Consider the following 15,913-nt stretch of genomic DNA (forward strand, 5'->3'; position numbering starts at 1 on the left):
CAAAACTATCAGTCTTGATTTCTAGTCTATTAGTGATCATCCTAATACTTCATGTTATTTTTCCTATGTTCATGAGGATGCTGAAAAGGATGATATGATTTCTGCTGAAGTTGTTCATGACTTTCTTAAGTACTTTGGGAAAGCAAAACAAGAGCTTATTGTGACTCTGAAAAATCTTGATGCATTGAAAACTGAGTTGGAAAAGGTTACTGTTGACCTTGATCTCATAAAGTCTTACATCAATGATCTTCGCAAAGAGAATCACCTCTCCGATGTTGCAATGAATGTTGTCGATCACAAGCTCAAAGACCCTTTGTCTCGTGAGGATTCTGAAACGTCCATACGATCTTAGTTCGTGTTCGGGATAGCACTGGAGTCTGTTTTTCTTTAGCTTGTTTTATTTATGATGCCTAGTATGTCTTCTTTTTGGTTTATTTGGAAGAATATCTAGTGCTTTGAATAACAATGATTGTGACTACACATAGCTATTATTTTTTATCTTCTTGTTCTTTTTTAAGTTTATTGGTATTAAATTCTAAAAATATTTGGAGGATGATGTTTTGCAGTATTAATATTTATGATTTGATATATTGCAATTTGTTATGGGATTGGTGTTTACGTCTGTGAACTATGTTTGTCCCATACTTTGTCAAAATTAAAGTCGTTCGTGTTCGGTATTCACGTACTGGTAAAAGAATGAATGGACTTTTGGCAAATACAAAACTTAAGCCTATATTGTCAATTATTTGATGGAAGATAGGTTAAAATCTTTTGTTTTCAAGGATTATGTCTATTATTGTCGTTATGCAAATAGTGATTGAAGATAGAATGAATCCTTGTGTATTCCACAGTATTGATCATCCCTGATCCATATTTTGTGTATTACTGTGAGGCTCCGTAATGTATCTCATGTTGAGCATTATACAACCAAGTTGATTTTCTTAGCTTAGTTGTTGTTCCGTGAGATATGTTATGTCGAGCATATTGAACTAAATTAATCATCTTGATTGGTTATTTAGTTATTGCTCCATAAGCATTCTTATGTCGAGCAAAAAAAATGACAATTAAATTGATTAATTTCGTAATTAGTTTGGTTGTGTATTCCAATTAGATTAATTATGGGTTCTTTTGTAATTAATCTAGTTGAGTATTTTCGTGACTCCATAAGGTTTTCTTTTGTTGAGTATATGAACGGTTAAGCTAATCATTTTCTTATGGTTAACTTAGTCGTAGCTCCGTAAGTTATCTTATGTTGAGCACAATCAATTGAATTGGTCACTTTTTGTGTTTAATTTGATTGCCGCATTCCGATTAAATTAATCATGGGTTTACTTGTGATTAATTTGATTGAGTATTTGGATATAGAAAATCATTCTCATGGTTTTTGGTGTCCAATAAAAATCCTTATTTTCTTTTGAAATTAAGGTCGCTCTTGTTGTTCTTTCGGGAATGACATCAAATGGGGGAGAGTTCTTTTGAACTTGTGCTTAATGGTCATATCTTGAGGGGTGTGCGGCTGTGGAATTTTAGAGGGGTTATCTTGTATCTTTAGACTCCTTGATGAATGCATTTAGATTCAGCTTTATGATTGCATCTAAATTAGTTGGTATGAATTTTTTCTTTTAGTCATGAAATGTCTCTTTCGGAAATTTCATTATGATCTCGTTCTTGTACCTTTTACAATTTTATTGACAAAAAGGGGGAGAATTAATATGTAGTTCACACTACAAATACATATGGTTTTCGGATCATTGTGTAAGGGGGAGTGGTTTCCATGTTAGATGGAGTATTGACTAAGAGGGAGTGATACATATCACCATAGTATTATTGTTGAAGTTGTGATACAATTGGACTTTGCCACTGTGTAATAATACTTTGACACTGTATAATAATGATAGAGACCGATGCTTTCTCATTGTTATAGCTACGGATCTTCAACAATGGTGATGCTAAACTTATAACCTTTGGGATCATTGGAGTACTTAAAAGTGACGAAGATTTCAAGGAATGTCGAAGATTAGACATGTGGAATAGGAGCTACTAAAGTTTCTTTATCTTTTTTTTTATTCCATATGTATTGATAGTTTTGTCACCAAAATTTGCAAAGGGGGAGATTGTTAGAGCATTTCTCGGTCGAACTCGCATCCGTTGCTATCTCAAGCATGTTTGTCAATGTTAGTGATCAAAACTATAAGTCTTGATTTCTAGTCTATTATAGCTAAGTCTCGGACTAGGATAGAAAGTGTAGTTGAGCTCAAGGACTTCATGGCGATTCATCATACAAGAAGAAGAACTACTCAAGGAACCGGTGGAACTTCTCGACAAAAAGGTATGTGAATACTTGAACTTATCTGTCACTCAAAAGTCTATCTACTCTATCTCCTACTCTTTGAGACAAGAATTCGTATGCTATATATATAAACATGTATTATATACATTTGGTATTTCGAGCCGAGTATACCTCACCCATTTGTATCTCGAAATATGTGTTGGTAAGATTTTCGCTTCGATCAAGTTTATCTTTACCTAGTGACGAAAGTCATGATATGTTTCAATCACTTTGAAAATTGCTTTGACGAGAAATAGTGTAACAACTATACAACGTCCTGTAAGAATATTTCAATGATTGAAATGATAGTTTAGATTACATAACCAATGGTGGACATAAGCATTAATGTGGAAACATATTTATGTATAAGTCCTATTCCTTGAACCAAAGTTTGCGAACTTTGTTGATCAAGAGAACCGGAAGAATGGCGTGAGCCAAGTCCGCGAACTGCCGAAGCTCTCAAACTCGAGAATTTATGCTGGAGTTGATAAACTACTTGCATGAAGCTAAGTACGCGAACTCATTCCGCGAACCGGCGAAGTTCTCAAACCCGAGAATTTCTGCTGGAGTTTGTAAACTCTGCCCGGTAACTTAAGTCTGCGAACCTGGTCTGCGAACTTGAGAAGTTTATATATCTGAAGATGATTTCTGAACTTAAACTTAAAAAGACTAAGAAATGCAGTTTGCGAACCGTGGCTATAAAAATTCATGAACCGATTCAAGTGAATCAAATCATCTTTGCTTCAATTGTGTCTTGTGTAGTACATGAGATTTCCTTGCAATTGAACAACTCTCTAACTAGTTCATTTGAAGTCATTTGAACTATTTATGGTGAAGAAGAACATGGTTGATATGAAATGCTCATATGGCTAACCTTTTGGTTTACTATTGTTGAACCAACAAGTGCATACGTTTGGGTACGGTTAATAAACCTAGAAGCGTGCACTATCAAGTGTGTATAACAAGCTAAGTTTTTGATCTAACGGTTGAGAAATATTATCTTGAATCTAAATCAGGTTTTCATCTAATGGTGAATATTGAATGCTTTGTTACTAAGCTAACATTGATTGCAAACCCTGATTTGAAAGACTATATAAAGGAGACATCTAGTATTGTGCAAAACTAATCCCCACACCTTACGTGTGATACTAAAACCAGGTTAACGACTTAAAGACTTCATTGGGATTGTGAAGCTAGACCGATACTACTTTTATCGTAGTTGTGTGATATGATCTTGCATCTTTTATCGTACGAGTACAATCATATTGATTGGCTTGAGATTGATATCTCTGATAGGCAAGATATAAAAAGTAATCACAAACATCTTCGTCTCATTGTTTGTGATTCCGCAACATCTTGTTTCGCTACCATACGATTAAGATTGTTGTGAGGTGATTGATAACTCTAGGCTGTTCTTCGGGAATATAATACCGGATTATCAATTGGTTCATGTTCACCTTGATTATTATCAAAAGACGGAACAAAAATTTTAGGGTTTATCTGTGGGAGACATATTGATCCTTTGATAGACTTGTCTGTGGGAGACATATTTGTTTATTGTCAAAGCCTGCGATTTTGGGTCGAAGCAACTCTCAGTTGTGGGTGAGATCAGCTAAGGGAAAGTGCGCAATATCCTGCTGGGATCAGAGGCGTAGGAGCATAATTGTACCTTGGATCAGTGGGAGATTGATTGGGCTTCAACTACATTCCAGTCCGAAGTTAGCTTGGAATAGGCTAGTGTCTGTAGCGGCTTAATACAGTGTGTGTGCAATCTGGACTAGGTTCCGGGGTTTTTCTGTATTTGCGGTTTCCTCGTTAACAAAATTTTGGTGTCTGTGTTTATTTCCATTTCCGCATTATATTATTTATCTTTATAATTGAAATAATATAGGTTGTGCGTTGTAGATCATCAATTAGAATATCCAACCTTTGGTTGTTGATTTAAATTGATTGATCCTTGGATATTGGTCTTTGGTACCATCCAAGTTATTCCTTGTGTTTGATTAAATACTCACTGATTTCTATTAGCTCGAGTAAATCAAAACAAGAGAGAGATATTAACTCCTTGAGATACTTTTACCTAGATTGAGTCTGACTGTCTAGTTGATTCTCTAGAAAGTAATTCGGATTTAGTCCATACAGATTGTTAAGCGAAATATTGGATGGTGTTGTTAGACCCCCGCTTTTTCAATATTCCCGAAGAACAACCTAGAATTATCAATCACCTCACGATAATCTTAATCGACTAGCGAAACAAGATATTGCGGAATCACAAATTATGAGACGAAGAGTTTGTGACTACTTTTCTATCTTGCCTATCGGAGAAATCAATCTCAAGCCAATTTTACGATTGTACTCAAATACGATAGAAACAGCAAGATCAGTTCACGCAACTACAGAAAAAATAGTTGGGTTTGGCTTCACAATCCCAATGAAGTCTTTAAGTCGTTAACCTACAGGGTCTCGATAAAAACCTAAGGTTAAAGGAGAATTGACTATAGATTACAACTATTATCACACAGGAGGTGTGGGTATTAGGTTTCCCAGTTGTTAGAGTTCTCCTTTATATAGTCTTCAAATCATGGTTTGCAATCAATGCTACCTTGGTAAAAAAGTATTCAATATTCACCGTTAGATGAAAACCTGATTAGATTCAAGTTAATATCTTTCAACTGTTAGATCAAACTTAGCTTGTTATACACACATGAAATGTAACTTCATTTAGGTTTGAGTAACCATACCTAAACGTGTACAAGTCGTTGGTTCAGCGGTAGTTAAACATAGGTTAGACATATGAGCACTTTCATATCAACCTTATTCTTCTTTACCACAACTAGTTCAAATGACTCAAATGAACTAGTTAGAGAGTTGTTCGATTGCTTAGATCTCATAGAAGTATACAAGACACAATCGAAACAAACAGTTTTGATTCACTCGAATCAATTCATGAACATTATAGCCACAGTTTGCAAAGATTGAATTCCTTAAAATTTAAATGTCTTAGTTCACTAATTAGACTGTTTTTAGAAAATAACCTACTTAAGAACGCATATTGCTACGCGGACTTAAGTACCCGGATTATGTTTGTTTTCAATTCACAAACTCAAGCAGAAATTCACGGGATGTGAATTTCTAGAAGTACGCGTACCAGTACGCGGACTTTAGTTCCTGAGCAGCAAAGTACGCATACTTCGGCTCAAGGATATTTGACTTACACACATATGAGTTGTCTCACAATGTTTATATCCATCCATGGTTATGTATTCTAAACTCTCATTTCAATCATTGAAACATTCTTACACTACACCATTTTTAGTGTTTAGTAACAGGCTGTTTCAGTTGCAAAGAGGGGTTGCAACAGTTTGAATCTGTTACGAAAGTGAGGTTGTGAAATCGTAAATCGCAACGTGAATCGTTTTTTTATTTTGTGAATCGAATCGCATGTTAAAGCGTGAATCGAAGATTCACGGTTGATTATTAAATCGTATATTCTCTTGTAAATAATAGTGAATTATGCAGAGTATTTAATAAGGTTCATATTTTTTTACATAATTTTGTTCTTTGATTCAATATATACCAATGAAGTTCACTAAATAACAAAAAAAACATATTGGAACACTGGTTCGAGGATACTCTCATGACATATAGTTGACTGTACGATTTATAAGAAAAACGATTCAAGTGTACGCTTTGAATCGAGTTGGATCAAAATGACGAGAATCGTACGAGTCACGAGAACCATGCGAAAGTCGATGTTGCAATTTTTCGCAACGGCTTATAAGCGGTTGCGAATTTTCGGTTGCAACAGTTTGCATCAGCTGCGAAATAAGATGGTCGCAACAACTTTAAACTGTTGCGAAACTGGAATTTCGCAACAGCTTATCTCTGTTGCAAATGTTTTTGCAACACGAAAAAAATAGTGGTTTTGACCTGGTCAAATCACGTCAAAATCAGGTTTTGGACCGGTCAAAACCACTATTTATTTACTTTTTAATCAGGTTATAATTTTTCAGTTCCCCTGTTCATTTGGAAATCATTCCCCTGCAACAATTTCAGGCAGCATTACAGTTAAATTCTTCAGCTCTTAGGCAAAAACATTCAAAGCATATACCTTTAAGTTTCTAAGAGACATAACTCTGGCAATACATAGTTATTTCATACATCAAATTATAAACACCAACCATCATTGAACTTAGGCAACTCATGAAATCATAAACTAAAGACTTATTTGGTATACCTCTGAAAAGAACTACTTAGGCAATACATATAAATTTCTTAAGTTCCAATCTGTAGCTAGAAATATTTCTGAAGTTGCAAGGACATATAAATATTGTGCGTAGTATCAAAAAAATGACAAGTATGTAAACATTTCCTAAGTTTTCAGAATATAGAAATTCTGCAGTTGCAGTTGTAATGTGAAGTGTAATAGCAGTAGTAGATACAATCTTAAAGGCACAAGACTGGAGACAACCTCAACATTCATTACCTACATGCTCAAACAAGTATAGCTTCTTGTTGCTTCATAACCAGCCTTGTAAATAGTCACACTTACTGCTCATATCTGCAACCTGCAAAACCCATGTACACCATGAGAGTAGCAATTGTCAAAAAGAATTGCAACAGTAATACAGGGAAACAAATAACAGTTTTCATTGACACTTAAACTAAAAAAGGTTAGCTAAAAAAATTAGTGGTAAAGAAATTTTTTCCCCACTTTCTAAGTGATTTCAGAACTCGAGGACTACTGTTTTTCTTCCATATATCTAAGTTTAATAGATATGAAAAAGGTTAACTAAAACGAAAACTATACGGTATAACTCTGTGCATTTTGAGCAACCATACGAAGATTTCTAGTAATCTCATCCAGCCATGACATATATTGGCTGAGACAAAATATAACGGAGTTGGTACCATTGGGTTGTGGGTGCACCAGGAGCTGTGGTGAGCCATCGTTTTACAGTACTGCACATTCACTTTAGTTATTAGCATCAGCCTCATTATTGGACCTTATTCTCAAGAAGAATATGACAAAAGTACAGCATATCAATGTACTACAACTCACTTAGGCAATAATTGAAAGTAACATAAAAAATAAAAAGCTATGTTACACATACAGATAAAAGCAAATATTACATAACTTCAAACTACTTACAATGTAAGATGTTAAAAATTGCAAAAAACTAAGAATTGGATAACCCTAAAGCTCAACTGGTGACAAACATGTCCAGCGCGTTCAAAGAAGGAAGTAGAAGGCTGAGTGACCCATTATAAAAATCTAATTACATTTCTTTGTAAGATAAGCCTTTTGATAAGACATTTACTCTTAAGGGAATTGTTGTTAGGGTAGCACCTTTCAGGTACACAGGTTGTTGACTCTTAACAACACCAATAAAATCGCAAGGAATCACGCGGCCCTGAAAGTTTCAGGAAAACTTGATCTATGATATAACTCTAGAATGGATTTGGGAATAAACTCAAGCAAGCATGAGAATTCAGAAGTAACATTTAAAAAACTGTGGATACAAACATCCAATTTTACCTGGTGAATTAACTGGTAAAAGTTGTGTTGGCCGTTCGAATCTGGCTCACCAAAATCAATTTCTCCTGCCTCGAAAGGAAGATGAACACCGTCAATTGACACACCCTTCCCTTTGCTCTCCATGTTAAACTGCAAGAGAAGTCACACCATCACATTAAGTAACTGGAGAACAACCCTATGCAGAGTAATGTTAATACCCCATAACACCGTCAACACATGCCTGTTGGATATGAGGAGCGAACTTCTCTAGTGCTTGACAGTATGGCAAGATAGCCTGGAGGAACACATAAAAATTAGGAGTATTAAACAAAGAAGAACAATGCTTAAAAAATAAAAATAACCATTAATGATCACAATAAAAGTATAAAGTTGAGTACTTGAGCCATAATATCCCATCTGCAACATGAAATTCTGCAATTGTTCACCGGATGTTTGCAAGAACAAAGGAAACTAAAAGTAAACATGACTAAGAATTGGTCAGCAGTATAATGAAAGTGGTTTGGTAATGCATTTATCTCCCATCTCCCTTATCCCTTTTTCCTACTGATGAGCTACCTAAATAGATGAAGTACACAAACTACGAAGATTTGATACATTCAGAAACTACAAATGAATAGTCGTGAGGCATTCAATAATACAAATCAAGACAAACTAAAACAATTTCAATGATTCAGTTTAGTAACTGCTGAAATAAAACAGTCCGGCTAGTCCAGTTCAAACTTTATATGGTAGACCATTATTGCAGATCTTCGGATGAGGAAGTACCAATCTCCAGGATTTCCAGAAAGGTCACTACTAACTACTTTCGTGACTCTCATTTCCAATGCCAGCTGCACCTAATCAATCAAAAGAAATGAACACAAAAACACTCTTATATACCTTAAATTAAATCGAATTACTAACGCAATTAGAAATGTTGATTATAAATAAACTTGAATAGAAAACAGCCTTACGGACTTCAACTTCCCTCACACACAGTTCCCACTATTGCTGCCCTGGTTTCACGATGATCAACGAAACCAAATGAATTATCAGATAGGGAACTAATCAATAAATAAGAGTCCAAAACTCCAATTCCCAAATATGAATTGACCGTCAAATGTAGACATACCTCATCAGCAATCATATAAATGAGTGCTTAGAAGTAGTTCCTCTATCGCCATCTAAAGATTGAATGAATATTTTAGCTGATATTCAAATAGGAGAATAACACTTGTTAGAGCATGTGCCATCTAAATGAAAGCAGATTAATTTTTCAATGTAAAAGACTGACAATTGAGTAAGCTTGGAACGCAACAAGATAGCAGGCAATATGCAAGCGAGCACGAAACTAAAAGACGCATATATACATACACATCAGTCTAAAATAAATTCTCCCTCTCTAGCATGCAATTCAGTTCATCATGTTCAAGTCCGAGAACAACACTTACAAAGAAATCAAATTCAATTGGCAGTATTCTTTTTTCAAGGTTATAATACTGTAATCACTTCAGTTAAGACACTGATTCTATCCTTTGGGTTATAAGTGCACTTCTATAACTTAATTCTTTTTCAAAATTATAGCTGATGAGTACTGTCAGACTAAAAGCCAAATCTTAAACTGTTCAGAAGTCTATCCATTTCCTACTAGTTTCCTTTCCTTTCGTAATTTCGTCCTGTACAACCTCAAGTTGATTGCGTTTATGCAATTGCTACACTGTTACTCTAATGACAAATCCGGAAATTGGCTAAAGTGAAGTTTCTGGGCTACTTCAATATCTTACTTCAGATTCCTAAATTGTCAATCAAAATACAAAATTTTCAATCAAAGTAACCTCCTGTTACTCTAGAATTGCCTTAAAACTATCAACCCAAGATAAATATACCATCTGATAATAACATTCCAAAACCCAATTGACATATTGAAAGAAATAATCAATGGAAGTTAATCCAAGACAGAGTGTGATAATTACCTTGAGCTAAGGTTTCTCTGTCAAAGAAACTCTATAAACTACTCCAAAAGCACCTTCACCCAACTTCTTTCACAACATAAAGTCATCCTGCACAATTAAAACATACATAACACAGAAATTACAAACTTCATAGCAATCACTGAATTTAACAACTTTAGACGATCAAATCAAAATAATGTAAAAGATGCAAAACAATGAATGAATTTAGCAACTTTATCAACAGCTTCAACACTAACCCCAGAGGCATAGCATAAACATCAACCACACGAACAATATATTCATCTACAAACTTCCCAAACTCAATCCCATGACTTCTATAGGAACCCCAGCTCTTCCTGTAACAAAATCAATTTTGGAAGTCAAGAAAACCTAATTTACAAACAAAAAACACAACAATAATGAACTACACCGAAAACCCATTGCAACTCTACAAATCCATAACTTATGAGATGATATAACTCTAAATTCAGAAAATAAATGAGGATCTAAGATTTGTTAGTCTAAACCCTAATATAAAAAAATCTCTAAATCAAAAAAAAAAATCTTAATAAATTGGTGTTGGTCGGCGATTTGGGATTTGAGATCTATGAAATCAACAAATCATTCGACCTTAATAATATTACTGATTTAAGCCTTTACAAGTTCATCTGAAATCAGAGTAGTTGAACCCTAAAAGTATTAAAGAGAACGATAGAGAAACAGAATCAGAGAAGAAAGATAAATGTATAGACAAGGATCTGAAAATTATTATGATCATCATCATCACTGTGTGTGTAAAACGATCGATGAGAAGAATAAGTTAAACCCTAAGAGAAGTGAACGAGAGGGATAAGATAATGAAAAAAAAAAAAAAAATGAACTTATCAATTTTTAGTCTAAACCTGAGTCAGTTTTAAAAGCTGACTAAGAATCTGAATGGGCTGAAACCGAGTTAGATGAAAGTGTAGGCAACCACACTCACGAGTCGCACGCGTACAACTCCAATCTTTTGCGAATCGCATATATAAAACAGTTGCGAGTTTTGAAACGGGGACAAGCTGTTGCAATTTTTTTTGCAATGAAAATTCGCAACGAAAATTTCGCCACAGGGCATAAGCTGTTGCGAAATCTAGTTACTAGTCCTTGAATTCGGTGTAGTGTTAGAGGACGTTATATAATTGTTGTTCACAAACTATTTTCCGTCAAAGCAATTTCCAAGTAATTGAAACTAATATGACTTTAGTCACTAGTAAAGATGAACTTGGCCAAAGCGAAAGCTTACCAACACATATTTCGAGAAATAGATAAGCGAGATAAACTCAGCTCGAAATAGTACATGTGTATAATCATAATCTATACAGCAATACGACTTTGTCTCAAGATAGGAGATAAAGTAGACTTTTGAGTGATAGATAAGTTGAAGTCTCCACATACCTTTTTTTCGATGAAGTTCCACCAGTTCCTTGAGTAGTTCTTCGTCTTTGCATGATGAACACCGTGGAGTCTAGAGCTCAACTATACTTTCTATCCTAGTACGAGACTTAGCTATTAGTAGACTATAAATCAAGACTTGTAGTTTTGGCAACTAAACTTGACAAACAATCTTGAGATATCAAAGCTTGCGAGTTCGACCAAGAAGTGCTCTAACAATCTCCCCCTTTGTCAATTTTAGTGACAAAACTATCAATACACATGGAATACAAAATAAATAAAATTTGCAGCTTCTCTTCCACATGCATGATCCTCTTAGTTCTTCAATATTACTTGAAATCCGCGTCACTTCCAAGTACTCCAATGATTCCAAAGGTTGTAAGTTCAGCATCATCGTTGTTGAAAATCCGTAGCCATAACAATGAGAAAACAAAAGCTCTCAATCATTTTTACACAATGTCATAGTATTATTAAACAACATCAAAGTTCAATTGTATCACAACTTCGACAACAATACTATGGTGATATGTATCACCCCCCCCTCCCCCACTAGTCAATACTCTATCTCACATGGAAACCACTCCCCTTTACATAATAATCCGAAAACCATATGTATTTGTAGTGTGAAGTACACATTAATTCTCCCTCTTTTTGTTAATAAAATTGGCAAAGGTACGAAAACTAGTGGGATCCTCATGAAATTTCCACAAAGACACTTCATGACCAAAAGAAAGTACATATCAACTTTTTAGATGCAATCAAATAGCCGAAGCTAAATGAATTCTTCAAGGAGTTTATAAAGATACAAGATAACTCCTATAATATTCCACGTCCGCACTCCCCACAAATATTTGGCAATTAAGCACAAGTTCAATTAAGAACTCTTCCCCATAAAATGTCATTCTCGAGAGAACAACAAGAGCGACCTCACTTTCACAAGAAAAGAAGGATTTCTTTGGACATTAGCAAATCACATAAGAGTACGAATTTGTATCCAAAAAACTTAATTAAAATAATCACAGGAGAACCCATGATTAATTTAATCGGAAATGCTCAACATAAGAGAACTTATGGAGCCGCACAATACATACATAAGAAATATGAATCAGGGAAGATCAATATTTTGGAATAGACAAAGATTCATTCTATTTCTCATCACCATTTGCACAATGACATATAATAGACATGATCTTTGTAAAAAAAAGCTCATCCTATCTTCCATCAATATTTGCATAATGACATACAATAGGCTTATCTTTTGTTTTTGTCAAAAGTTCATTCAATCCTTTATCAATACTTGCATATTGACATACGAAAGACGTAACTTTTGACCACGTACGGGACAATCATAGTTCACGGATGCAAACACACATATTGTTTGTACCCAGAATTAATTATAGGCACTAAACACGATGATTTGATGATAATGATATGAAATTAGGCCTAAAACAATGAAGATAAATAATGAAGACCAGAATTTAACGTGGTTCGGCAAGTGTTGCCTACATCCACGGAGGAATCCCATAGGGAGTGATTTTATTGATGATCATGATACAATTAGAAATGGTTAGCTAACCTAGGATTTCATATACCTTTAGGGTTTAGGATACATGTATTTATATAGTTTATGTAACCCTAATTGGGTAAACTTCATGTGCAAGCAACTTGGGCAACAAGACTTCTGGAAACTTCCGGAATCTTCACCGGTAGACGGGCTTGATTAACGGGATCTCCGTCAATTTATTGACGGTACAAACACATATCCCATAACAAATTGCAATATATAAACCATAAAGATTAATACTGCAAAAATCATCTTCCAAACAAATTTTAGAATTTAAGCAAATAAATCTAAAAACATTGAAGATGAAAATCGTTGGACATAGCTATGTGTAATCACAACAATGGCTATTCCAAACTCTAGTCATTCTTCCTAATAACACAATAATAAAATTATCATAAGAATATTTCCTAGACAAATATAAAAATTAACAAGTTAAAGAACAACGGCATACTCTTAAACCATCAAAACCGAACACGAACTAAAAATCAAATAGACGTTTCGGGATCCTCACGAGCCTTGAGGTCTTTGAGCTTGTGATTGACAGCATCTACTGCTTCTTCAGAGAAGATATCCTCATTGAGAAGATCTTTAACATGTGTCTTCATGAGAACAAGGTCAGAGTTAACCTTTTTCAACTCAGTTCTTAATACATCAAGACACTTCATTGTATCAACAAGTTGCTGTTTTGCATCCTCGAAGTTTTTGAGAAAATCAAGAACCACTTCAGCTGATATCTCTTCAATGTCCTCAATATCTGAGTAGGAATCAGAATATTGAGGAAAAGATCCTTCAACTTCTACCCAGGATCCCTTCTTTTCATCGAATTCGAAATATATAGCATTATCAACGAAGTCTTTCGGCAGATCCCAAGAGAAAGAAGAAGAAGCCATTGATAATATGAAACCTAGAGTGAGGTAACTCAACTCAATAGGAAAGGTATATAAACGATTTCGGAAGGACTTAGGGTTTACAAGATAGGTTCGTGAGAGAACACAAAAACTCGCACATGTACATGAATGACCCAGATGAGGGACCACAAAACCCCTAGAGCGAAAACTATTCGCAAAGAGAGATTGCACAACATTTTGTTGTTTGAGTGAATAAATTCACGCATCTGAGCTCTAAAAAACTTTCTTATGAAAGTTTAGAGCATAAGCAAAAAAACTTGTCACAAAAAAAAACTGTAGAACCAAGGAAAAAATACTTATGTAAAAGTGTTGATAATCCATCTAAGAACGATAAGAAAATAGCTAGATTATTAGAGATACTTTGCCAATAAGTATACCTAATCAATTCTCACTCAACCAGGATTTTTGTAAGTGAGATTTCAACCTTGTGATTAATTAACACAAGTATGAGCCTTTAGCTCATTAAATGAACATTATTTTCAGTTATCCTTCTTTCTCCGAGACTTTGGGAGAAAACCATTATGATGTGAAACGTTATCATAAAATTTACTATTATCAAAATATGACTTATATTATTGATTCTAACCTGAAGAGTTTTGGCTAGAGAAAGTTGACATCATGTTGACGATTTTTTTGTAACCTTCAATTATCTCCTTTAGGTTATTAAGAATATATTATCATTTTTGCTCCTTTCTCCTGAAACTTTGTTCACATCGAATGTAACATTATCTCCCTTATTGAAAAAGGAAAATTCCTGATATTTTCTTAGACGATTTTTGTTAAGACGTCTGTTTTGTTTCTGAGCATTTGAGGAACTCATAGAACTGACTTTCCTGGTAGAGTACACAGGGTGAGTACTAAAGCCAATTGGTTTAGACATACGAATGTCAGTTACACCTTTGAGGATCAAGTCCAAGGTGTGTTAAAGTCGAAAAAAGGAATTGTTATTCAACCTAGAGTTTCTCTTTTGCTTGGCAGACCCTTTTGAATCACAAAAGAAACATGCTTTCTGATCACGAGAGTGATTAGATAGTGCAGTCTTAACAACATCGTTTGGAGATTTCTTCCTTCCATGTGATGTGGAACGTCCTTGACTAGAGGAGGCGATAAACACATCTTTTCCGATAGGAAGGGATTCTGGTTTCACTTCTGGAACTGAAACTTCAATTGTGGTAGAAGTATATGGTATATTAGACTTTTTAGAGCATCCTTGAATTGAGAGTTTACTCAAGCGATGTTCGATTTCCAAAGCATCCTTTTTGAGGCTTTCCTCGAGTAACATACGTGAAGACTGAACTTGTAAGGACCCTCAAGCTCGTCAATGCTATTTGACCGGTCTAGCGCTGATCAAGAGACGATTTAGCCGCTAATAAATCGATTAGATTAACACGAAAATTAATTAATATAAATTAATCTAACAACGATCTAGAATCAAAACTAGTATCACTAGATAGATCTAGAAAATTTATGCGGAATAGACTACTCGAACGTGTCATTCAGACACCGGACGAAGAAGATATCACTGGATAAGTACCGACCTGGCTTCTCTTCTTCTTATTTTCTCCCTATCTTTTCTCTTTCTTCTTTCTCTTCTTCTTTCTCTTTCTTATTATTTTCTCTGTATAAGTACCGACCGGAAGAAGAAGATATCACTGGATAAGTACCGATCTAGAAAACTGTTTTCTCTTCTTCTTTCTCTTTCTTCTTATTTTCTCCCTCTCTTTCCTTCTTCTATGTTCTTCGTTTGTCATCGATTTTGAGAATCAGTTTATGATTCTGAGTTGAGTTAAAGCTTGTAGAGATTAAAGGTTAATTGTTGGTGGTAATTTTGGTTGATCTGGTGAAATCAAACCCAGCAATAAAGGTAAACAGAGATTTAATTCAGGGTTTCAAATTAATTGAATTTGTTCTTTGAATTTGAATTGTTTTGATAGATTATTAGGTGGGTTTGTTTTTCATTGAAGCGTAGATGGTAGTATGAAGTTTAATATTGATTTCATAGAGAATTAGGGTTTCTGTTCTTTCCTAAATTAAATCAGGAATTAGGGTTTAGAGAATTGAGCTGTTGATGTAGAATTGTAGATGAAGATGAGGAATTGAACAGTGGAGATCCGAAAAACATATGTTATTGTTTGTGGTAATTGAATATTTGTCCCTACTTTTGATGGATTATACAAATATCCTTATCACATAATAAATATGTCTCTCCTT

General features: G+C 34.6%; 1 protein-coding gene across 4 annotated transcripts; it reads right to left on the reverse strand.

Annotated features, from left to right (window-relative positions):
* Positions 1-6,697: 6,697 nt before the first annotated feature.
* Positions 6,698-10,372, reverse strand: LOC113274244 (glucose-6-phosphate isomerase, cytosolic 2B-like). 4 transcript variants are annotated; one of them, XM_026523697.1, is made up of 9 exons: positions 10,057-10,372; positions 9,821-9,907; positions 8,980-9,055; positions 8,822-8,863; positions 8,634-8,704; positions 8,246-8,318; positions 8,089-8,142; positions 7,869-7,997; positions 6,698-6,897 (listed from the first exon to the last, which is right to left on the reverse strand). In XM_026523697.1, the coding sequence occupies exons 5-9, from the start codon at positions 8,684-8,686 to the stop codon at positions 6,850-6,852; spliced, it is 357 nt and encodes a 118-aa protein (XP_026379482.1). In that variant the 5' UTR covers positions 8,687-8,704; positions 8,822-8,863; positions 8,980-9,055; positions 9,821-9,907; positions 10,057-10,372; the 3' UTR covers positions 6,698-6,849. The 4 variants fall into 4 exon arrangements, 2 of the variants coding, with proteins under 2 accessions (XP_026379482.1, XP_026379481.1); XR_003322890.1 differs by lacking the exons at positions 6,698-6,897; positions 7,869-7,997; positions 8,246-8,318 and having other exon boundaries at positions 8,826-8,863; XR_003322891.1 differs by lacking the exons at positions 6,698-6,897; positions 7,869-7,997; positions 8,246-8,318 and having other exon boundaries at positions 8,105-8,142.
* Positions 10,373-15,913: the final 5,541 nt, after the last annotated feature.

This window comes from Papaver somniferum, chromosome 4 (genome assembly GCF_003573695.1).
Source record: "Papaver somniferum cultivar HN1 chromosome 4, ASM357369v1, whole genome shotgun sequence".
NCBI classification, from domain to species: Eukaryota; Viridiplantae; Streptophyta; class Magnoliopsida; order Ranunculales; family Papaveraceae; genus Papaver; species Papaver somniferum.

What these genes read in the sequence shown, in the direction of transcription:
- LOC113274244 (XM_026523696.1), bottom strand. Translation starts at nt 8,686, where the DNA reads ATGAGAGTCACGAAAGTAGTTAGTAGTGACCTTTCTGGAAATCCTGGA. An exon ending in TCTGGAAATCCTGGAGATTG is followed by an intron (nt 8,319 to 8,633) that starts GTACTTCCTCAT and finishes GTTTACTTTTAG; the next exon opens with TTTCCTTTGTTCTTGCAAAC. An exon ending in TCGCTCCTCATATCCAACAG is followed by an intron (nt 7,998 to 8,088) that starts GCATGTGTTGAC and finishes CTTCTCTTGCAG; the next exon opens with TTTAACATGGAGAGCAAAGG.